The 24,588-nt window shown below is 39.4% G+C and overlaps 1 protein-coding gene across 1 annotated transcript in view; it reads left to right on the top strand.

The window, feature by feature from the left end:
* prlra (prolactin receptor a) overlaps window positions 1-24,588 on the top strand; it is a 42,772-nt gene that overhangs the window by 10,698 nt on the left and 7,486 nt on the right. Inside the window, exons 2-8 of the mRNA XM_079835714.1 lie at window positions 16,263-16,356; window positions 16,682-16,814; window positions 18,173-18,342; window positions 19,920-20,086; window positions 21,159-21,300; window positions 23,296-23,392; window positions 24,353-24,422. Of these exons, the coding sequence (XP_079691840.1) occupies window positions 16,293-16,356; window positions 16,682-16,814; window positions 18,173-18,342; window positions 19,920-20,086; window positions 21,159-21,300; window positions 23,296-23,392; window positions 24,353-24,422 (843 nt within the window). The 5' untranslated portion in view covers window positions 16,263-16,292. The remainder of the gene's footprint in view (window positions 1-16,262; window positions 16,357-16,681; window positions 16,815-18,172; window positions 18,343-19,919; window positions 20,087-21,158; window positions 21,301-23,295; window positions 23,393-24,352; window positions 24,423-24,588) is intronic.

Here is a 24,588-nt window from a genome sequence, read left to right as displayed (position 1 = left end):
ATCTGTCAGGCCATGTGCCATTAGTAATTTATCATGAGTTCACACCCTTCATGTGATCTGATTATACCGGAATGACGACAGGCTACTTTAAAGATTTGCTGTTAATTAGTCTTACGCAGTCATCGCCACCCACCTGGATGACTAGATATGTCCCCAAAGACACAGGTCCACCCGTCAACAATATAATGATCCTAATCCCTAACATTAGTCTGGATTTGGCTCACGACCGATCACCTTTCAGGTCTATGTCACCCATTAGTGCAACACTACACCGCCGCTCACACCTCTGAAGAGGAGGTGGGTTGGATCTAGCTTGGGTTGGATGGTTATGTATTCTGCAGCTGGTGCAGAGTTTCACTGCGGGGGCTGGAGAAAAAAGCATTCGAAAGAACAACACATTGTAGACTGACAAATGTCTGAACACTGTAAACTGTCAGAAAACAATTGTTCAACGACCGTGAAAGTTATCAGTTTCTGTTTGAGAAACTCTTTAAGAATTGCTTCCTGCTATATGGTTTTCCGCTAAATTCTAGATGATATCTAAACAGACGGCCCCATTCTAGGAAATCTGTAATTGTGTTCCTTTGGCAGACGTTTGGCATGTGACAACATGCAGTTTATAGATCCCAAAAATGTGAAACATTTTACATTTAGTAAAAGATACTGCATATGTTTGCAGTTATGGTTACTACTCTCTAATGCACTCCTACTATGATTCACCACCTTGGCCTTTTTTTCTACCAAGAGGAACAAGGTAGAAGCAAAAAAAATGATTTCATTTTATTTTGTTACCATGACTACAAGCACCATGTCATCTATTCGACTGAACTGCTGTTTTACCATCTTCACTGATAAATGGTCATACTAAATGGAAAATTGTACTTCCTAAGCCATATACTGATATGTGCTGATACAACCCATATAACCTCATTGCTCTGTAGCAATACTCAAACTATGACAGACATGCATCCATTCGTTTGCATTCATGCAAGAAATCTAATTGATGTGTAGTTAGTAAAAACAGATACTATCGTTCTGACATCATTCTATATTCGCATATTCTATATTTATGCACATAGTTTCTGATGAACTATATAGTTAATATGCATTAGCCCAAGTGTAGTTTAATACAGTAATTTAAAGAGGGCATATTATGCCTTTTAAAAAGTCTTGATTTTGTTTTTAGGGTCTTCTAGATTAGGTTTTCATGCTTGAATGTTCAAAAAACACATTGTTTTTCACATAGTTTACATGATTGCAGCACCTCTCTTTCCAGTCTGTCAGTAACACTCTGGCTGAATCAGAAATCGCCCCCTATTCCCTCATTCACTATTCCCTACGTTAGTCCACTAATATAGTTCACTTGAATGAGTGAGTGAAAACAAGTGCGTTAAGTTGGACAGCCGTTGTGTGTATATCGGCTGTGCACTTGTTCCCAATGTGAGATTGAATGAGTGCACTCAATAACGTCCACTATGTTTTTGGACACCACTACAAATGGCTGTGCCCCTTAAATAATACCCTATTTGAGGGTATAGGGGGCAATTCAGCCTCTGTTTAGTTCCGGTCTCTATGAAGCCCCTCCTTCTGAAAAGCACAATGTGCTCTGATTGGTCAGCTGGATCAGCCTGTTGTGATTAGTCCACCGCTTTGAGCTTGTTTCGGTAACAGCATGTCCTTTACCATAACATCTATAACATACCATACCATACCATAACATACCACAACACACTATAACGCCACTCAACCAGGCCTTGCCCCCTTTATTTTGCATATTCCTTGGTTGGGAATTATTTAAATGAGGGATATTGTGAAGTGTGTATTCCTGGAAAAAAAAGGAGCACAATCGAAACTGATATAGAGAATAACTCCCTTTGGAGTGACTTTGTACTTTGTAACTTTGCAGAAATTTTTCATGCTCAAACAGCAACATTACACACTAAAGAAAGTTGAAACTGTAAAAAAGCATAATATAGTTGAATTCCTCGCAATGCAAAGTGCAAATGTAAAACCTTCTGTACATAAAATGAGGCAAAATTAGGTCAGGTAGTCCTAGATCTTTTCATAGCTTTAACCTGAGATTGAGAACATTAATTCCTAATGCCAGCAAGACCTCTCAGAGGCCTATCTATGGAATTATATGGGGACAGGAATGGAATACAAGAGTCGCGGGTGGGTGAGAGCGCGGGTTGCTAGATAATCTTTAGATGCGTGCTGACTTGTCGGCAAGCCCATGCTTGCTACTGTTCGCCCTGCTTAGCGGCTTACTCCCACTTGGAAGTTATGTAAGATAGCTGTAAACAGTAGGAAGGCAATCTTCTAATACCAATTATCAGATCAAATGGAACATTCTTAAAATCAAAGCGTTAGACAGTGGATAATGCCATCAGGAGCATAGACGACAAATGAATGGCAGGAAGTTACTGTTAGAAGTAGATGATATTCTTGTTGTGCTTGCTGTCACCACACCACTAAGTAACAAGCCAGTGATTGTCAGTTCCTTTTCTGCAACAGTTCAGAGTGCACCATTTGTTTGCCAATGGACAAGCATTCAGTACATTTATAAGTCAATAAATCAATGCGAGATCAATGTGTCTGGGAAAAGTCTTCTTTGAGGTCACTATCACTATTTTGATGTTTATTTCTTGGCAGAAATGCAATAATGTGCACCGATTGAAGACCAGCAATAATTTTCTTTTTGATTGCATAATAAATGACAGTATATACACATCACAGTCAGACATGTCCATGTGATGCCTCATTACTGGATTAAACTCTGTTTTGAAGATTAAAGGGTCAGCAGCAATCCACACACCTTTATAGCTTTACTGACTGATTGCCAATTAAGGTTAGTGCTCAACAGACCAATTAGATGACAGTTTAGAGACAGTTTATTAATAGTTTTAGTATTTTATACATTCTGAATTTAGTAATTATTTCATTGGTTAAAACTCATCTTTGATCATCAAAATGCCTTCATGCATTTAGTATACACGGAACCATGAATAGTAAACGTAGTAACTGTAGTAAACGCTACACAATGGCAAGTGGAAATATTGGTTTAATTCAGCCACATATGTTTGAGATGTTAGAGTCGTCTACAAGTCAATGTATCAGAATGGTACATCGTTGGACACATAATGTAATTGACCATAATGTAATTGCTAACTCGGACAAACAAACGGAGTTGCTATATCTTGCAATGACAGCTGAAAACCTTATCCCAAGATGTTTTTGGACACAGAATGTAGCGTATATCCCGTCCGAATGATGGCCAAACTTTACTGATGGTTTATCAAGTTTATGATGTCCTTTTTCACTCCAAAATGTCATCGTAAGAGCTGAACAAACAAAGCATAAGAAGTGCGCATTAACGTCTCATTCCCAAACTATCTCTCTCTGTTGCATTACCATTAACATACACAGCAAATTACACAAACACTCATACAACTAACAGTAAACAAACATATACAGACCGTATGCCTTTTCGAGGGTGCAGTTAATAACTGGTAAACTTTGTAACTTATCTGCAAAACAACTCCGATAAACTGCATGCAAGCTCTTCCTTTCGTTACCTGGAGACTATAATACCCATCAAAATAGGAGTCCTGTAGGACAGATAATGTAGACCTTAAACATATCTAAAATTAAATTAATTTACATATAACCAGTTTAATATGGAGAGGCACTGAAATGTAGACCTTTGTGTTTTTGACCTAACTTACAGTGTTACATGACGTGAGAACAGTTAGTTATTTCGGTTTGTATGTTAGCAGGGACTTTAATCGTAACTTAACGACAGTATGACAAACAGAAAATCCTCTCAGGATCCCTGGAATCAGTGTTACAGTACCTCAGGCACGACATTATAGCATTTTTGTAGCATAAACACCATCAAACCGATGAGAGCTTTGGATTTTCCAATGTTTCTCTATGGCGCTGACACCTAAAGATGTCCGAGTTCCGGTCCCAGCGCAACTGATACTCAACTGCTATTGGCTCATCTGCGTTCGAGGGGAGGGGCTTACTGATAGGTCAATTGATACAATTAGCCTTTAGCAAGCCAGACGCAATTTTTCAGCAATGCATTGAAGGTGTATTGAACCATGGGGCATACAGGTGTATTGACCTCCTTCAATCCTCTTGCTTGTTGAACTTATTGAGGCGCTGGTTGGTTGCCAGCTTGTGTCAGGGCAGTGTCATGAACTATTCCACTTTGCATCGAGAGGGAATGAAGCCCAACACAGTTGGACCAGGTCTTTCTGTTATGATGATATAATCTTTTACGTAATCAGATATGGAGAAAATGCCAGCTGGAGGTTTTTTTTTTTCTTCTTTTAATCTGTGATGCCACCCTGTTCACAAGGGGAAATAAAAGTTCTCTCTCTCTCTCTCTCTCTCTCTCTCTCTCTCTCTCTCTCTCTCTCTCTCTCTCTCTCTCTCTCTCTCTCTCTCTCTCTCTCTCTCGCTCTCTCTCTCTCTCTCTCTCTCTCTCTCTCTCTCTCTCTCTCGCTCTCTCTCATTTGATATCTGTCATGTTTATGTCCGTCTCAATCTGCAGTCTTAATATTATGCTTTCCATGTGCTTAGTGCTTATTTTTGTCATCAGATTAATGGTAGGTTGGAGATTAAGCCGATTCTGGAGGAGTCAGATGGCAAATGTATTTGCATATTATTTCCATGCTTACACCGGTAGCACTTAATATCGTAAAGCTGACAGAAACTGATACGAAAGAGCCTGCATGCCAAAGCAGAAAGTACAAACTTATTGATTAGCGTGTGTTCCCATGTTACAGTTGTGTCAAGCTAACGGCTAAATGCTTATGAAAACAAATTGCTGGTAATGTATTCATGCCCTTTTAGTTTCCAGAGAACTGTCTTAAGTCATGTTTGTTTATGAGTCAGGACTTGTCTTCTGACAGTTCAAGTTTCTATGAATTATACAAATGAGGTTAGATCAGAGGTGCATATGTTGTGACAACATCCATATATGACTATGATCTACAGTATATAAGATTTATAAGTATGGGCATTCATTGGAAAGATGAGCAAAAGATTTGGACTTTACAGATGCACAGGCAAACTTTGAGGTTTAGGAAGTTGATTCAAAGCCGTAGGTAACATACTTTAGAAGTTCTGAATGTTTTTTCTCCACAATTTAAATTGCACAGCTAATGTGAGTGTTCTGATGATTATCTGATCCCACAAACATATTGTAGATAAATTAGTTTACATTTAGCAATTTACTAAACTTTTCGCATCATTATTGCTCATATATTTATCCTGAAATCTTGGCCCATATGTGCACACTGGAGCTACAGACAAGAATGATTAGACATACAACGATCAGGCATAACATTAATAATATTGTGTTGGTCCCCTTTTTTGCTGGCAAAACAGCCCTGACCCTTCGAGGCATGGACTCCACTAGACCCCTGAAGGTGTGCTGTGGTATTTGGCACCGATATGTTAGCAGCAGATCCTTTAAGTCCTGTAAGTTGTGAGGGGGGGCCTCCATGGATCGGACTTGTTTGTTCAGCACATCCCACAGATCCTTGATTGGATTGAGATCTGGGGAATATGGAGGTCAAGTCAACACCTCAAACTCGTTGTGGTGCTCCTCAAACCCTCCCTGAACCATTTTTAATTTGTGGCAGGGCTCATTATCCTGCTGAAAGAGCCCACAGCCACCAGGGAATACATGAATGGCAGGACCCAAGGTTTCCCAGCAGAAAAGGTGAGCCACACACACGCACCCGGCCATCCACGTGATGTAAAAGAAAACATGATTCATCAGACCAGGCCACCTTCTTCCATTGCTCCATGGTCCATTTCTGATGCTCATGTGCCCACTGTTGGTGCTTTCGGTGGTGGACAGGGGTCAGCATGGGCACGCTGACTGGTCTGCGGCTATGCAGCCCCATACACAGTATTCTGACACCTTTCTATCAGAACCAGCATTAACTTCTTGAACAATGTGAGCTACAGTAGCTCGTCTGTTTGATCGGACCACATGTGCCAGCCTTTGCTCCCTACATACATCAATGAGCATTGGCCGCCCATGACCCTGTCTCCAGTTCACCACTGTTCCTTGGACCACTTTTGATAGCTACTGACCACTGCAGACCGGGAACACCCCACAAGAGCTTGGCCCTTGTCAAACTCACTCAAATCTTTACCCTTGCCCATTTTTCCTGCTTCTAACAAATCAACTTTGAGGATAAAATGTTCACTTGCTGTGTAATATATCCCACCCACTAACAGGTGCCGTAAGGAAGAAATAATCAGTGTTATTCACTTCACCTGTCATAATGTTATGCCTGATCAGTGTATGTGTTTTAGTGATTCTAAGTAGGCAACCACCCATGTTTGGTGTGCATTTAAAGACTTTAGATCCTTCATCCCTCTAACATACTATTGTGTTCATTTGGCTCTGTAAAAACTTGGCACAAAATAAAATTAGTGCAAAAAAAATCAGTGATTTACTAAAAATGCTAGACTTAGCTGCCATGGCTGCTCAGATTGCTCATGAATATTCATTAGAGAGGTTCACCTTTTGTGCTCTGACCTTTCCTTTTTTGTCCTGATGCTCTTGTTTATTCCATTCTTGTTTCCATTCAATTTCATAGTTTCTACCAATAAAAGGAAAGAAAGTGAAATTATGACCACAACTGAACAAAGAATACACACACACAGTTGTGCTGCTTAATATTTTTGTGGAAACTGCTATACTTTTTTCAGGATTCATTAATGAATAGAAAGTTCACAAGAACAACATTTATTTAAAATATATACATATTTTTTTTATAAAATAGTTATACTGTCACTTTTGATCAATTTAATGCATCCTTACTGAATAAAAGTACTGTATACATTTCTTTAAAAGAAAAAAAATGATAATGGGGTTATAATAATCCCAAACTCCATAAAAGATGGATAAATAATAAATAAAAGTGCTGAAAATTCAAGTTGAAAATTGTTTCTGTAGAACTTTAAACCTTTGATTGGTGGTATGGATCTGTCTGCTTGTTTTATGGGTTGAGCAATTCTTTCTGGAAGTTTCACATATGCAAATTTCAGTCTATTCTTCCATTGGCAGAAACTTGGTTGAAAAGCAAGTTTAAAAGCTTTGCCTCAAGGTCTATGTCATGTTGTAAACATACAGAAATTACCTATAAAACTAGCAGGAAAATTCCAACTCTAGGATATACTGCTCTTTTACATGGTGCTTTGGCCATGTAAAATGTAGAAAGTGGCAGTTTGATGACCACTATATTTTTAATTGGTAGGCAGTTGGTTGCAAAACCTCATGAAATATAGGTGGTACCTTTTTACAGTAGCTATCAGTAACTATGAGTTGAACTGAGCCTAATTGCTCCTATTCTTTAAAGTTAAATAGATCATGATTCATATTGTCCTTTGATAAGAAGTACTGAAGGAAGTAAGGAGTTTCCCATGGGAAAAAAATATGCCAATGACAAATGTCAAGTTTCTCGGGGGGGACGCAAAAGTTTTGCGAGCAAACGCAAAGTTTATCGGGGAACGCAAACGTTTTGTGAGCAAACGCAAAGTTTCTTTGGGGAAAGCAAACGTTTTGTAAGTGAACGGAAAGTTTCTCTGGGGATTCTCGAGGGAACGCAAAGGTTTTGCGAGCAACGCAAAGTTTCTCGGGGCAACGCAAAAGTTTTGAGAGCGAACACCAGAGGTGGACAAAGTACACAACTCCATTACTTGAGTGAAAGTAAAAGTACTACTAGTCAAATATTACTCCGTTACAAGTCAAAGTTGTTAAAAACTATTTTTACTTAAGTAAAAGTACAGAAGTACTTGCTTTTAAAAGTACTTAAGTATCAAAAGTAAATTTCCTTTTTTATGTCAATGCATTATTTTATTATTGTTGCATTGTTGTATAAATGCACGCTATCCCATGGTGGTTTAAGCCAGTCAGTGATGCTCTATACGACCACCTTGAACTAATTTAAATGCTTAAAAGTTACAAAGCTTTTTACAAAGCTGCTGTCACTTTAAGGCAGAATGCACAAATCCAACACACTGATACACATCCGATATCCCCCCAACTGTTTACGTTTACTTAAGACATAATCAACTTTGTTTGCGTGAATACTTCCCAAAATGAAAATTCACATTGTGTGTATTGATCTGTTTAAGTGTGAAACACACACAAAAGAAGCTCTATTCAGTACTCGTGCATCTCAGAGGCACATAAAAACAGACTGAACTGAGCTCTTTCATCATGCTTTTTCAGATTCATCCAAATGTCTATGCTTCTCTTTCTCCCAGACATTTACATTTAGCAAAAAAGAAAAAAAAAAACTTTTAAAGAAGAAAAAAAATCATCCACTGACTTGCAAAGCTGCTACCGAAGCGACTTTTGACTTCGAGGGCCTTGATAGAAATGTAGTGGAGTAAAAAGTACGATATTTGTCTTTCAAATGTAGTGAAGTAAAAGTAAAAGTTTCCCTAAAAAATAATACTTCAGTAAAGTACAGATACTCAAAAAGTGTACTTAAGTACAGCACTCAAGTAAATGTACTTCGTTACTGTCCACCTCTGGCGAACACAAAGTTTCTTGGGAAGTTTCTCAGGGGAACGCAAAGTTTCTCAGGGCAACGTAAAAGTTTTGTGAGTGAACACAAAGTTTCTCGGGGGGAACGCAAACAATTTGTGACTGAACGCAAAGTTTCTCAGGGGAACACAAAAGTTTTGCAAATGAACGCAAAGTTTCTCAGGGGAACGCAAAAAGTTTTGCAAACGAACGCAAAGTTTCTCGGGGGAATGCAAACGTTTTGTGAGCTAAAGCAAAATTTCTCAGAGGAATTTTGCGAGCAAACGTAATGTTTCTTGGGGGAACGCAAAAGTTTTGTGAGTGAACGCAAAGTTCCCTTTCAAAAGCTACACTCAATGCTGCATAAGCTTATGCAAATGGGGATGTCTTTGACATAACCAGCTGTGAAAATAGTGTGAAAACACGTCAATGAAATTGACCCGGGAGGTATTTATAGCCTCGGCTGGTGACGTCATAGGCGCACCTGCTGCACGAGGCTATAAATAGATGAGCTTCAGCTGGAGCAAACCAGGTCTTTTTGTTTTCAGACCAACTCTGTGTTATGGTGTGTTACAAAGTCTCTGAAAAAAAAAAAAAATTCTCTCTCTCTTTCAAGACTCAACTCGAGATCTTTGTTAGGAGTTCGTTTTCAACATGGCAGTGTGCAGATTTCTCTCTCTTTCTCATCTCTGTTACAAAGAAACATTAGTGGAAAGAGTTCTAGTTAAATCTGATCAGTTGGAAACGAGTCAGCAGAGTAAAACGCTGTATATCCATGTTCTCTTTCAAATAACAGAACTGGATGCACACGTTTATTGCTGTGTGTGTTTGGGGAAGAGCATGCGGTTGCTGCATTGAGTCAGACGAGTGCGAGCATTGCAAGCCTTTGCAGTTAGAATGCTTTATGCTCGTCTGGGCTACTTTCAGTCCGCACCAGTTTTCGGAGCTCTCGAATGGGTTTGTTGACGAGCAAGAGACGGGTCCGTCCCTTTCGCTTGCTCGCTCAACAAATGCATGTTTCCCCGCGTGATCCCGAAGCGCGCTCCGGCGTTTCTTCGGCTCGCGCGGGGAATGATGATGAATCTCTGGGTCCGCGGACCTCGAGCAGCTGCCTGCGATCGTTCCTCACATGATAGACGAGGAATTTATCGAGGTGGTTGTTCGCGCGGTGGCCAGGGCAGTTTGTCTGGTACCGTGAATGAGAGATCCCCGAACGCAGTGAGCTTGAGGTTTCTTTCTAGAAAAAACATTTACTTCACGTGTTTTTGTACCCTTGATGTCGACATTTTCGACTATCATGGGTGCGAAATCGCGTTGATATGTGAGAATACCCCAGGTGGGAGATCTCTCCCCCAGATCTCTCGCCTGGGTCTGCATTTTCATTAAAGAGACATACCTCCCCACGAAGCCATGTAGAAAATAAACGTCGGCTGTCGTGGGCAAAGCTTATATATGTATGAATTATATATTGTATATTATTTTATATGGAATATATATATAATATATATTGTATATGATTTATATAAGAATTATAAATATAAGGGGACAGGCTGGTGCTGTGCTGCACACAATGGCTGTCTTGCAGGCATATCAGTCTGACCTTCTGAAGGATTTGAGTGGTTCATTTGATGACTCAGTTAACTCTGTAGTGGCCAGATTTAAAGGAGTGGAAGAAACATGAGGAAGTGTTCACTCAGTTTCTTCCTCAATGCACTCAAGGGGAGGGGCTGTCAGCCACATAACCTCTCTTCGGTCCTTCAAGATTCAGGGGGGTAATAAGCAGAGTGTGGCAAGTCGTGCTCTCCCTCGTAAAGACTGGGGACCAGCTCGTCATCCTCAACAACCTCTCAGGGCAGACCTCGGGACTGTCATCAATATAAGAAGTCCGGTGGTCAGGTGCCCAGTCTGCCCCCACGGGACAGGGCATGTCAAACATTTGCTTGCCCCACCCCGTTATCCTCAAAACCACTCCATCCCCGCCGCCTCTGGTGATTCGGGGGGGCAGTGGTTTCCAGTGAAATGTTAGACGTTCAGTGTTTAAATCCTGCTATCATCCAGGACATAGAACGTCTAACATCCCCTCAACAGGAAGTGTTAAAATTGTCACTCTCAGAGTCTCAGGCAGCGTGTGAACTTCTGCCAGGCGTTTCTGCATGGGTGTTAAGCACAGTAAAAATTAGTAAACTAATTTATTTGTCGTCCTCCGTGTTTGAACGGCGTGGTCTCCACTTCCGTGAAGGCGGAGTTGGCGTTCGTACTGTCACAAGTGACAGCAGTTACTTCCTGGTCCCCAGTAGGGTGGGGGGGTGTCCAATCTTAGATCTTCGAGTCTTAAACCGTGAAGCAGTTAAAGTACTCAAGGTTAAGATGTTACAGTGAAGGCGGTCGTGTCGCATATTCAACATTGTGATTGGATTCGGCACGATTGATCCGAAGGACGCATGTATTCGCATATAAAGACTGCCACAACACAGGAAGTTCCTGAGTTTCGCTCTTGGGGGCAAAAGCTTACCAATTTCGGGTCTTCCATTCGGCTAGCCTTGTAACCGCACGTATACGAAATGTATGGATGTATTACCGGCTCCATTGGGATTCCGGGTTATTCAAATTTTTAATTACAGAGGCGATTGCTAAAATTAGCACAATCACATGAGATGGTGCTTCAACACAGTGTGTTAGCTCATCTAGTTTCTCTAGGGTTGAGACTCAACACCAAGAAAAGTGTTCTTTCTCCTGCCCAGAGAACGACTTATCTAGGGTTTGTTCGGTTTTTGGTCACCAAGGTGGCTTGAATCAAGACCATTCAGTATTCCCTGAGCAAAGTCAGGCTAGACCAAGATCTTACTGATCATCAGCACCAGAGTGTTAGGTCTAATGGCATCAGCATCCACGGGTTTCCCTTTGGGGTTGTTGCACATAAGACCGTTTCAGTTGTGGCTCAAAGCCAGAGGACTTAGGGCCAATCCTCAGGCAAATAAAGTGGCGCGCCATGTGGCTTCGTACACTAACTATGTGGTTCAGACCCCGGTTTTTGCCTTGGGTCCCACTCTAGGCGTACCTTGTCGTCGCAAGTTGCTAACGACGGACGCTTCCCTGACGGGCTGGGGTGCGGCCTTAAGTGGTCGTCCAGCCCAACGGGAATGGGAGGGTCATCAACTCAGTTGGCACATCAACTGCCTCGAGTTGACGGCTGTATTTCTGGCCCTGAAATACTTTCTCCCCCAATTGAGGGGCTGTCATGTCCTAGTGCAGGTGGACAGTACAGCTAAATATCTCATATATAATCACCAGGGGGGTCTGTGCTCACGCTATCAGAATAGCGAGACAGATTTTTCTCTGGGCTCAGAACAAGTTCCTGTCACTCGAGCAGTGTACATTCAAGGGCGGTTGAATGTGGGAGCAGATTTACTGTCCAGACAGAGTTACAGATGGGGGGGTGGAAACTCCACCCAGAAGTAGTCAAGCAGATCTGGATCAGATTTTACAGAGCTGACCACAGGGAGTGGACCTCTTCGCCTCTTCTCAGACAGCGCAATGTCCCTGCTTCTCTCTGTCACCCAGCCCCGCTGGGTCTGGATGTGATGGTTCATACATGGCCCAAAATGCGTCTTTATGCCCTCCTTCCAGTCGCTCTGCTCCTGGGAGTTCTAGCCGGGGTTCCCCAACAAGGGTCTTGCTTCTTATCAATAGCGCTGCGTTGGTCGAACAGGGTTTGGTTCTCGGAGATAGTGTCTCTCCTCAACGGCTCGCCTTGGGCGATTCCGGCGAGGAGGGACCTTCTGTCTCAGGCAGAGGGCACGATATTCCATTCCAGGCCCGACCTGTGAAACCTTCATGTTTGGCCCCTGAAGGGCACCAACTGAGGGACACGGGGCTTTCGCCTGCAGTTATTGAGACCATCCTAAGTGCTAGAGCTTCCTCCACTCGGAAAGTTTATGCTAATAAATGTGGTGTCTTTGAAAGGTGGTGTACGACACAATGTAGATTCAGTCAACTGCCAGGTAACTTCAGTTCTGGATTTTCTGCAAGAAAAGTTGTCATCAGGCACCTGCCCCTCCACTCTCAGGGTTCATGTGGCCGCTCTTTCGGCTTGCCACGCCTTGGTGGATGGGGTGCCGCTCGGGAGACATCCTCTACTCGCTCGCTTCATTCGTGGGGTAGGCGGTTGAGGCCACCTGTTAGAACCAAGATCCCTTCATGGGACTTAGCTTAAGTCCTCGAGGGTCTGGTTGAGTCCCCCTTTGAAACATTAGCTTTCCCCTCCACTCTCAGGGTTTATGTGGCCGCTCTTTTGGCTTGCCACGCCCTGGTGGATGGGGTGCCGCTTGGGAGGCATCTTCTGCCTGCTCACTTTGTTGTGCCAGGCAGTTGTGGCCTCCATTAAGAGCCAAGATCCCTTCATGGGACTTAGTTTTAGCCCTCGAGGGTCTGGTTGAGACCCCCTTTGAACCTCTAGAATCAGCGTCTGACGAACTTCTGACTCTAAAGATGGTTTTTCTTATGGCTATAACTTCTCTGAAAAGAATTGGGGACATGCAGGCTCTGTCAATATCGCCATCCTGCTTAGACTTTGCCCCAGGTTTGGTGAAAGTGATTTTGCATCCCCACCCTGACTACCTGCCTAAGGTTCCTTTGTCGACTGTACATCCTGTCACTCTTGAAACCTTCTGCCCTCTGCCGTTCACAACGCCGGATCAGGAGAAACTTCATAGACTGTGTCCAGTCCATGCTCTTCAGGCTTACGTCCACCGCACTAGCCAGTGGCGTAAGTCAGAGCAACTGTTTGTTTGCCATGGGGGCCGTAACAGAGGTTCTACCACCATCAAACAATGTCACATTGGGTCAGGGATGCTACTGCTCTTGCCTATGAGGCGCGCGGTCAAGCTTCACCTATAGGATTAAGGGCTCACTCCACCAGGGGAGTCGCCTCTTCTACTGCGTTAGCAAGGGGTGCTCCCTTACAAAGTGTTTGTGATGCGGCAGGTTGGTCCTCTCCGCACACATTCTTAAGACTTTATAGCTTGGATGCTCATGCCACTCTGGGCTCTCATGTCCTTGAGTCGACATCACAGGCTAATGCCTGAGGCTTCTTGCGTTCTTGTGCACACCTACACAACCGTAAGGGGTCCAGGCACCATCAAGCACGGCGGCGTGGGTATTCTCGTTCCCATTTGCATAAGCTTATGCAGCATTGAGTGTAGCTTTTGAAAGGGAACACTTGGGGTTACTTGACTGTAACCCTGTTCCCTGATAAAGCGGAACGAGATGCTGCTTTGCTAGGCCGTGCTGATGATGCTTCAGGACTGGTCTTCAAACAAAGAAGATCTGGTTTGCTCCAGCTGAAGCTCATCTATTTATAGCCTCGTGCAGCAGGTGCGCCTATGACGTCACCAGCCGAGGCTATAAATACCTCCCGGGTCAATTTCATTGACGTGTTTTCACACTATTTTCACAGCTGGTTATGTCAAAGACATCCCCATTTGCATAAGCTTATGCAGCATCTCGTTCCGCTTTATCAGGGAACAGGGTTACAGTCAAGTAACCCCAAGTGTTTCTCAGGACAACGCAAAAGTTTTGTGAGCGAACACAAAGTTTCTCGGGGGAATGCAGACTATTTATGTCTGAACGCAAAGTTTCTCAGGGCAACGCAAAGTTTTTCAGGGGAACGCAAACGTTTTGTGAACGAATGCAAAGTTTCTCAGGGCAATTAAAAAGTTTTGCGAGCAAACGTAATGTTTCTCGGGGGAACGCAAACATTTTGTGAGTGAACGCAAAGTTTCTCAGGGCAATGCAAAAGTTTTGTGAGTGAACACAAAGTTTCTCGGGGGAATACACGATTTATGACTGAACGCAAAGTTTCTCGGGGGAACGCAAACGTTTTGTGAGTGAACGCAAAGTTTCTCGGGGGAACGCAAGCGTTTTGTGAGTGAACGTTCAGTTTCTCTGGGTATTCTCGAGGGAACGCAAAGGTTTTGTGAGTGAAAGTAAAGTTTCTCTGGCTATTCTCGAGGGAACGCAAAGGTTTTGTGAGTGAACGCAAAGTTTCTCAGGTGAATTCAAACGTTTTGCGAGCAAACGTAATGTTTCTCTGGGGAACACAAAGTTTCTCAGTGGAATGCAAAAGTTTTGCTAGTGACGTTTTGCAAGTGATGTAAGGTTTGGGGTGCAATATGTTATATATATTTTTTTTCCTCCCATCTCATATTTATTCCATCACCATGTCCCTTTAGGGGCTCCGTAAATATGATGGATTGGTATTGTTTATGTTTATGTCCAGTGAGAAACAAGGACATATTTGATTATTGTAAAACAACCTCATGTGATGGGTTCAATTATAAAACATGTTTTCAGTTTGATTTACAGATTTTAAAAAAATTCCAGGAAAAATATCTAAACAAAAATAATGAAATCTGATCTGAACAAACAAACAAGAGCAGATGCTAATGGAGAAAAATTATTCATTTTTTATGTTATTTTATTTCATGTGAACAAGAAATGCATTTTTTTTTTTACTGGATCATATTCAAAATATCAGAAGTGGCATATTTGATTTCTCTGGTTTGTAAAGAGTAGTTATTTTCAGGTGACAAAGAATGTTTTCCAAATGATTATGTCTTTGTTTTGTCCAGCGTCTGTTTCATTGTAATGGTCCCACATGAATATGATCTTATGTTTATACTGTCAACACAGAAGGTTCATGAACACCTGAATCAATACAGTTACTGTATCTGCTCTCCTCAACAACCAGTATTTTAGCATAGGACAACATTACCAAATTAAGTCTGTCTGTCATTTTTAATTTACTAATGCACATTTTTATTTGTTTGGCTGTATTTTGTATAAACACCTTTCACAATATTTGCCCCATCTATTAATCCTTGTACATCAATTTAAAAAAGTTACACATGTTGACAAAAATGTCCATGTTGAAAAACTGTCATAAAAAAGGAATCTTGGGAGCACAGACTTAAGTTTGGTCTCATTTTAAACAAGACCCTTGGCAGATTATTGTTGAAGTGAAAACAGTTTAAAAAGTCAAACAAAACAAAAAAGTTTTAGTAGAGGTTTTTGATTTATGAATAATATTTTATAAAAAAAATTTTTTTTAAAAACTGCTAGAAAATCAAAGCCTTAAATCTAAAAAAGATGCGTTCCAAATCTGAGGTTGATATCTCAAAAAATTAGCTCTCAGTAAAATTTTGTTTGGGCGCAGTGCCAACTTTTTCCCCATTGGAGATGCCAGCAAAACTCCACTGATACACACAGCGGTTGGATTTGTTATTTGCAGTTGAGTTTTTCTCTCTCAAATAGTAAAAGCACACACACGCACACACAAATGTTTTATTACATACATACACACCACACTCTGACATCCATACTAACACACCCACACAATTACAGCTGCATAATTAATCAAATTGGCTTTATAATATGTATAAACAGAAAACAGGAATAAAGTGAGTATTTGTTTTATACGCCAAACCTGAAAAAAATGGCAGCATCTGGTAAATTTTTTTTTAATTTACCACAGGCAAAGTTATGAAAAAAAAAAAAAAAAATGAAAAAGCCAAAAATGTCCATAAGGATGCACAAGGGTTAAATAACTGTTTGGGCTCTTTATGCCTTTTTGCCTGTCTTTATGCCTTTTATCATATATATCTCATATCTTGCTTTCTCTCTTATCTCTCATTGACAGATCTAAAGGGTTTAGAAGCCATCAGGGACAATGAGGAACTCTGGGGCCGTGCTGATTTTGACCTTTATTGCCAATTTAGTATCACAAGCAGCAGGTGAGCAGTGTTATTGCTTATGAACCTAAGCAGTACAACGTTACTAACTTCATCTTCACACATACACTACCTTTCAAAAGTTGACATCAGAACCCGTAAGTCAAATTCGCCCGATGGTTCCATCGAGATTTTCCTATGGGGTTTTATAATGGGCTTTTTCAATTTATGAGTAAAATAAAGCCTGTGGTAAACAGTAAACTGAAAAGGCCCATTATAAAACCCCATAGGAAAATCTCTAAGGAACCAGCGGAGAATTAGACTTCCGGGTTCTGAAGTCATACCTGCACCACTCGATGCACTCTAACTGGGCGCAATATATCCGCAGGTGTCAGTCCCCCAGGCAAACCCATACTCACAAGCTGTCGCTCTCCAGAGAAGGAGACCTTCACCTGCTGGTGGGAGCCTGGAGATGACGGGGGTCTGCCAACCACCTACGCCCTCTACTACCATCTAGAACAGTCAGTTTCTCTTACTTCTTCCCTTTCTAGAGCCAAGAAAGCATTTCCTTTCAATCTTGAGAGTAGACTCAGTGTTTAATGAGCATCTTTTTTTTGCCTCCCGATGAGATATCAAAGGTCTCATTGTGTCTTGCCCTTTGCTCTCCAGTAATGAGTGGTTTTGACTAGATTTTCTCTGCCATGTGTTTATTTCTCTGTTTCTGAGCTCATATGTGAAATAATTAGAAAGATATACTTGACTTGCCTTCAGCCAACTTACATGTGCCTGTTAAATATAAATTACCCCGATTTTCACCAGAGCAGATCCATGAAGTGTTATGCCAACATTATGGCTTTGAGATTCTGCAAGCACTGTAAACAAACAGATCAAACCTAATACCATGTAATAAGTGGAGTTCGTAGAATTCATGTTCGTATAGTTTGCATGTGAAGAATGTGCTGAATTTTGATATTTCAAGGGTAAAATTATGAGATGCAGTATGAAATGAGCTTGTAATGTTGTGGGGATACACTTTTTTTTTTTTTTACATACACCCCTGCAGGGAATCATCAATATTTTTGGTCCATTTTCCCAGAAAAGACTGTACATTTACTGCAATAAAAGGTTTATTTTGTCAACTTTGATGAGTACACTACACTACTATTCGAAAGACCTGCATTTATTTGATCAAAAGTGAAATATTGTGAAATATTATTACAATTTAAAATAACTGTTTTCTATTTTATTTTCAAATGTAATTTATTCCTGTGATGGCAAAGCTGAATTTTCAGCATCATTACTCCAGTCTTCAGTGTCACATGATCCTTAAGAAATCATTCTAATATGATGATTTGCAGCTCAAGAAATTATGATCGTTATTTGTTTTTTTTAGGATTTTTTGATGAATAATGAATTCACAAGTACAGCATATATTTGAAATATATATTTTTTGTAATAATGTCTTTGTCACTTTTGATCAATTTTAAAATTAATTTATTTCAGAATATACATATTATTGATATCAGACTTTTTAATTGTAGTGTAGATACAAAGCTTAAAGACATGGACTAAACACAAAAAAAAAACCTCATTTTCTTTTTGGCCCAAATAGTAAATGAAAAGTACACATTATGGTTGGCACGTTTATCATCAAAATATAGTTTTTTAGTTTTCGAAGTGCATGTTTTTGCCATGGATTGTCACAGGGTTCCGACACAAACTAGCTGTAGAAATGTTTTTATACTGGTGTCTGTATCATCCCTGCAATAAGGGCACTGTAAGTCTCTTTGGATAAAAGCGTCTGCCAAATGCATAAATATACAAAAATATATTTCAGTTAGCAAGTGTAAACCTGTCTTTTGGTATCTCTCATATTCAGCTCAGAGACGGTCTTCGAGTGCCCGGATTACAGAACTGCGGGCAAGAACTCATGTTTCTTCAACAAAAATGAAACATCGATTTGGGTCAACTATAACATCACCGTGGTGGCCACTAACGCCCTGGGAAAGAATGTTTCAGACCCCGTGGAGGTGGATGTGGTCTACATAGGTACGCTTATATGTTGTCATCATAAGCTTTTCTGTAGGTGTGACCTGTACTGTACCACCCCCCTCTCTTCGTTTATTGCCCCCATTCATTTCCCTTCATCTGCCCCTCTCACCTAATGTTCTTTCCTGCATAATGTGTCATTTGTTTGTAATTTCATTTATTAGTACCAACTGGATGTTACAGACCGCTGTTGCAGATTTTATTGCGGTGGGGTCATCAATGTGAGGAATGTTATTGCTGCCCGTCTGGAATCACTGTTGCGAAAGAACATTATTCTGTTTGAGTCATAAAATATTACACACAGTTTCCGTCAGTCACATGTTTGCTCCTGCATTAAGCCAAAAGGGTCATTTTTACCAATTTAATTCATTTTATCCGTTTATTTTTAGTAGTTCCTGCACAGTTTGTCATGTCACATTCCTTTGTCCTGAATTTGTGCAGTCCTATTCCGTCTTATCATTAACTCGTTGTGTACAACTATAACTGAGACTAAACTTTAACTCATGTTTTTTACTTACGCTGAAGGGGCGAAACACTCATTCACAATATCTAAGGACACTTTTCTGTTCTTTCTTTCTTCCTTCTTCAGCAAGTTTTGAAGTTTGTGTGCAAAGGTCCCTTAGGTTGACCTTATTAGGTGTCAAGTCAACTAGCTTTTTACCCTCAAACTGGAAGAAACTAGTTTTCTGTGTTATTGCTGAACGTACAGAATTTTAAATCAATAGTTCACACAAGAATGAACATTATGTCATCGTTTACTCACCCTCATGTCGTTCAAAAACCTGCATGACATTTTTGTAACACAAACATATCAGAGCTACTCTTATCTGTTTAATCAAAGCATTAAGTAACTATTACAAATGGCAAAACTGAGATTTGAACGCAGTGGAGGGCAAGATTTTCTGTAAATGATGCAAAATTCAGCCTGTTCCTCATACAAAGTGGTCGTATGGCTTTAAAAGTCATATGGAACACTTATATGTTGCTTTTTCGCCCTTATATATTGACATTCAGCATATTATTATTAGTATTTTTTTAATCTAATTTGTATTATTTATATGTATATTATATTTTGTGTTTAACATGAGGGTGATTAAATGATGACAGAATTTTCATTTTTGAGTAAGTATTCCTTCATTCCCAACATTCAAAATGGCGTGATCTACACTACCATTCAAAAGTTTGGAGTCAAATTAATACTTTTATTCAGCAAGGACGCATTCAATTGATCAGAAGTGACAAAAATATTTTGTAACATCATAAAAGTCTAGTACTGAACGTTTAGTAGAACAGCAATTATTTTTAAAATGAAAACAATTCTGAAATTGCAGAATTTGTCCTCTTTTGAGTAATGAACACACACACACACACACACACACACCCGTAGCAGTAGGCAGTCATTTTTGCTGTGGCGCCCGAGAGCGATTGGGGGATAGGTGCCTTGCTTATGCCGGTATTGAGAATCAAACCTGCAACCTTCGGGTAACCAGTCTGGTTCTCTAACCATTAGGCCGCAACTGCCCTCAACTCTTGTATATTTTGCTTATCCTATCCTGTCCTCTCTATTTCACCCACAGTTCAACCAAACACTCCAGAGAACGTCACAGTCAAAGTAATCCATGAAGACCCGTATCCTTTTCTGAGAGTGTCCTGGGAGAAACCACGAACCGCAGACACCCGCTCAGGGTGGATCACGCTACTTTACCAGCTACGAGTTAAACAAGAAAAAGATGAAGAATGGGAGGTAGGTTGAAAAAAAAAATTACCTGTACATCTTTTTTATAAAGTGTTTGATTATGGCTAACATTTCAATCTAGATTTGTTACCTTGTTTGCACTGGACTATTTAGATTAGCGCCACCTAGAGGAAACAACTAGAATACAGTTGGCCAATCTTTACAACATACAGTACTTGTTTTCTTAATATGATGGACTAGTATTACAAACTAACTTGTTGAATGTGAGATTTTTAAATATTACCAAACGGACTAGAAAATAGTTAACAGTAGCAGTTGTTTGTTTGTGACTTTATCCAAGATCTTAAATGAATGGAACGCAGGAGGACAGCAAGTGGCCCACGTTAAATCAGCTTTTTCACAAAGCAGCTTAATCATTGACTGTCCCAGTCTGGGTTTATGTCTTCATTAGTCCTCAGAGGGAGGCTAGATATGCAGAACAACAGGGACTAGATCGAACCAGATTTTTTTTTTCTTACACCAAAGGCTGTGCTTCAGTAACACAGAGGCATGACCAATAATGATCGCCTTGCCTAGTGACAGAGTAACCTGAGAGCAATAGTGCAACCATCAATGCAATTGACTCTTGCATTCTCAATACAAGATCTTGACCAAAAATGTATGTGCCTCTTGATGGAAATAACATCACAACAAGTGCATACATTTTTGGTCAACATCTGGTATTGACCGGTATTGAACTGTTGTCAAACACATGCTAGAAACATAATAACATGCAATAATGATCCAATCATAGACTCTTAAGCATGGCCCTATTTAAAGCGGCAGGGCAGAGTATATAGTGTTTCTTGAGAGTAGGAAACGCTTTACTTATTCAAAGAACCAGTCCGTTATGTTCCCTTGCATTGCAAACAAGCAGAGACGTTCCAAATTGTGCGCAGCACTGCATTCATAATAGGAGTTATGAGGTTTGACCGACAGTTTGAGGATCCAATGGTGTCACTAGGGTTAGTCACAAGTTCTTTTTAATACTTTTCATTTGCAAAACCCACAGACAAATTAAAGGGTGACCAATAGTAATGAATTATAAGTGATCTTAAATGTTCTCTTTATGTGTGTGTAGGAGTATGATGCTGGCAAGCAGAAGAACTATAACGTGTTCAGTCTTCACCCTTGTAAAGAATACATGGTGCAGGTGCGATGTAAACCCGATCATGGGTTCTGGAGTGAGTGGACCCAAACCACCTACATCAAAATTCCCGACTGTAAGTTTTTTTTTTTCCCCCTCATTATTTAAAGTAAAGTTTGTACAATTTTAGGGAGATTTTTTTTGTGATTTACATTTGTTGAATAATATTTTAAAGATTTGTACCAAAAAACTGCTGTAGATTAATATATATATATATATATATATATATACAAACCTAAATTTACCATTTTCTACATTCAACATTTTCTCACATTATTATTATAATTAAAATTGGAATTAAGTAATTTATTCCTGTGATCAAAGCTGAATTTTCAGCATCATTACTCCAATCTTCAGTGTCACATGGTCATTTCAGAAATCACTCTAATATGCTGATTTGCTGCTCAAGAAACATTTCTTATTATTATCAATATTAAAACAGCTGTGCTGCTTAAAATTTTACTGCCAATACACTGCCAATTAAAAGTTTGGGCCTGGGTAATTAAGATCTTTTTTTTTTAATATATATATATATATATATATATATATATATATATATATATATATATATATATATATATATATATATATATATATATATATATATATATATATATATATATATATATATATATATATATATATATATATATATATATAATTAATTAAAATTAAATTGACACATTAAATTGATGCAAATGAATGTATAATGTGTTCCAAAAGCTGTTATTTTTATTGCTGGCATTTTATTTTATTTAAATATCTAAATGTTTGTGAGAAGAAAAATAAAAAAACCTTATGTATATCAATCTACATATATGATGGACATCGGTTATGCTCATCTTTTTTTGCTCTTTTGAAGGCATATTGAGTAAAACGGCTCTATATATAACAAAGTACATAGAAAAGATCTGAAGCGGAAGCAATGCAACGTGTTTTACAGAATACGTAAGTTTGTAGCACATGATCCCTGATAATAATTGAGCATTAAATCAGTATATTAATAGATTGCTGAAGGATCATGTGACACTGAAGACTGAATCAATGAAAATTCAGCTTTGCTATCACAGAATTAAATCACATTTTAATAATAATAATATTGTGCAAAATTACCATAAAATGGCAGCCTTGGTGAGCATTGGAGACTTTAAAAATCTGAATTATTCCAAACTTTTTGTATTCCATACAAAATGTATTTTCTGATTTTTTTCTGATATAGTAAAACTATTACAAATCATATTATCAGCATAACAATTTGAGTTGAAAGTTACATTATTTTCTAGTTTAATTTACATTTGTAATCCCACATTTTCAATTCTCTAACATTTGAACTTGCCAGCTGCTAAACATAAAAAGAAAAATGTGCCCCAGTAATAATACGAAAAATGGTAACATCTAAAAAAGATCTGCCCTTTTTCAGACACATGTAAGAGAAATAAAAAAAAAGTCTGGTTCGGTAGATTGAGGTAATCTTGAAGCCTATTAAATGATCATTCAGCACCGCCAGGGAGCCGTTTCAGGAACACTGTCTATGTTTCTATGGTCTCCCGCTGAGCCTGAGAACAAATCTGTTCTATGCATATGTATCTAACAGAGCAGACCATTCTAGAGGGAATACCAACAGGCTTCAGTTTCTCCAGGGAATTATAACCTCATCTTCACCCGGCTAGCACAACCTCAGCCACGCATGTTTTTGAGCTGCAGCTCCTGTTGGGCCTCAGTTGCCCTGGAGCTTCCATGGAAAGTCAGGCCCGGTGGGAGTCGCACCTGACGACGTCAAGCATGAAATAGAGCAAAATGAGTCCGAGATCAGCCTGTTTCCAGCTCACAGCATTTTCAAACACCACACTGTTCCAATTAGTTTATTTAGAAAAGGGTTTTTTTTCATTGTATTTTTGGTTATTTTTTAAATGCAGTGACCCAATTTTTACCCAGTGTTTATCCTGTTCCTTTTCATTTTTGTTAGTACTGTATGTTTCACCGCAAACTATTGTCATAAGTAGAAAACAAATTGCAGTGGAGATGTACTCTATTCATCACCGTTTCCTGTTTTTATGTTTGTTCTATGTAGATAGACCCAGAGAGCAATCGCTGTGGATCATGATCACAATTTTCTCTGTCTTCATCGTCCTCATCCTCACCTGGGCGCTAAACATGAATAGAAACAGGTGCGTTTTTGTACCTGAAACATTTCCACTTCTCAGCCCTAAATGTATTTTATTTGTATTTATTTATTTCATATTAAATGTATTTTACGTTATTTTAAATGCACGGAGCCCCTAAAGGGACATGGTGGGGGAAAAAATATAAGATGAAATATGAAAAAATATTTGGAAATATTTTGGTTTTTCATTCCCCTGAGAAACTTTGCGTTCACTCGCAAAGAAGACCAAAGTTTTGAGAGTGAACGCAAAAGCATTGCCAAATAAATGTTCCTCCTGTCTCATATTTTTACCACGTATTAATGTAATGTTTTTGTTTACAGATATATTTCGCTGGTTGACATCTCATCTATTTAGTTTAGCATTTTATTCTCTGTGGCAAATACCTATTATTTCATTCATACCTATAAGTGTGATTGAAATCAAATTTGCTCGGACTACTTATACACCTCATTGTTCTTGCTGACAAATACTTATTATGTAGGATTAAACTGCCATTAGAGGATTGATCCAGATTTTGCAGTACCTCACTTCACTCTCAAATGTAGTTTCTAGGCCAGTTTCTCTCAGCATAGATTTAAAATAGACAAAGATAGACTAATTATGTGGTCAAATAATGTGAGGCATTCTCAATAGTACAAGGACAAACGGGATCCAAAATTAATCTCTTAATCCTGTCGGGACACGTGGAAGATTTTGCTCCGTATCGCAGATAAATCCTTTTCAGTATCCATAGTGCTTATATTATGATCATGCTTAGAAAACATTTGTTGATAGACATTGTTCTTAGCCATGAATTAACAAAGAAATGAAGACAAATTAACTATCAAACACCTAAGGAAAATATTATATTTCATCTAAATAAATCATCCAAATGAGTACATTTTATCTACTAAAAGTTTATTTAATCTTTGAAGAACAGTTCTGAATTCAATATTTTTTTTCCCCAAATAAATTTGTTTTCAGTGTGAAGCTTTGTTTGCTGCCTCCTGTTCCTGGACCGAAAATCAAAGGATTCGACAAACAGTTGCTCAAGGTAATGAAAATGTCACTCGTGTACCTTTAGAAGAGTTTGTTTCCATCTTTGAAAATGTTCAAGTTAGACTCTTTAAGATGGACCGAATGTGTTTGTTGTAACGGCATACAGCAAAGATTGATGTCACTTATGATTCAATTTTAATTATTGTGTTATGCAACCATTG

Source organism: Gobio gobio (genome assembly GCF_949357685.1).
Source record: "Gobio gobio genome assembly, chromosome: 14".
NCBI lineage: Eukaryota > Metazoa > Chordata > Actinopteri > Cypriniformes > Gobionidae > Gobio > Gobio gobio.
This window is presented reverse-complemented; position numbering and strand designations above follow the sequence as displayed.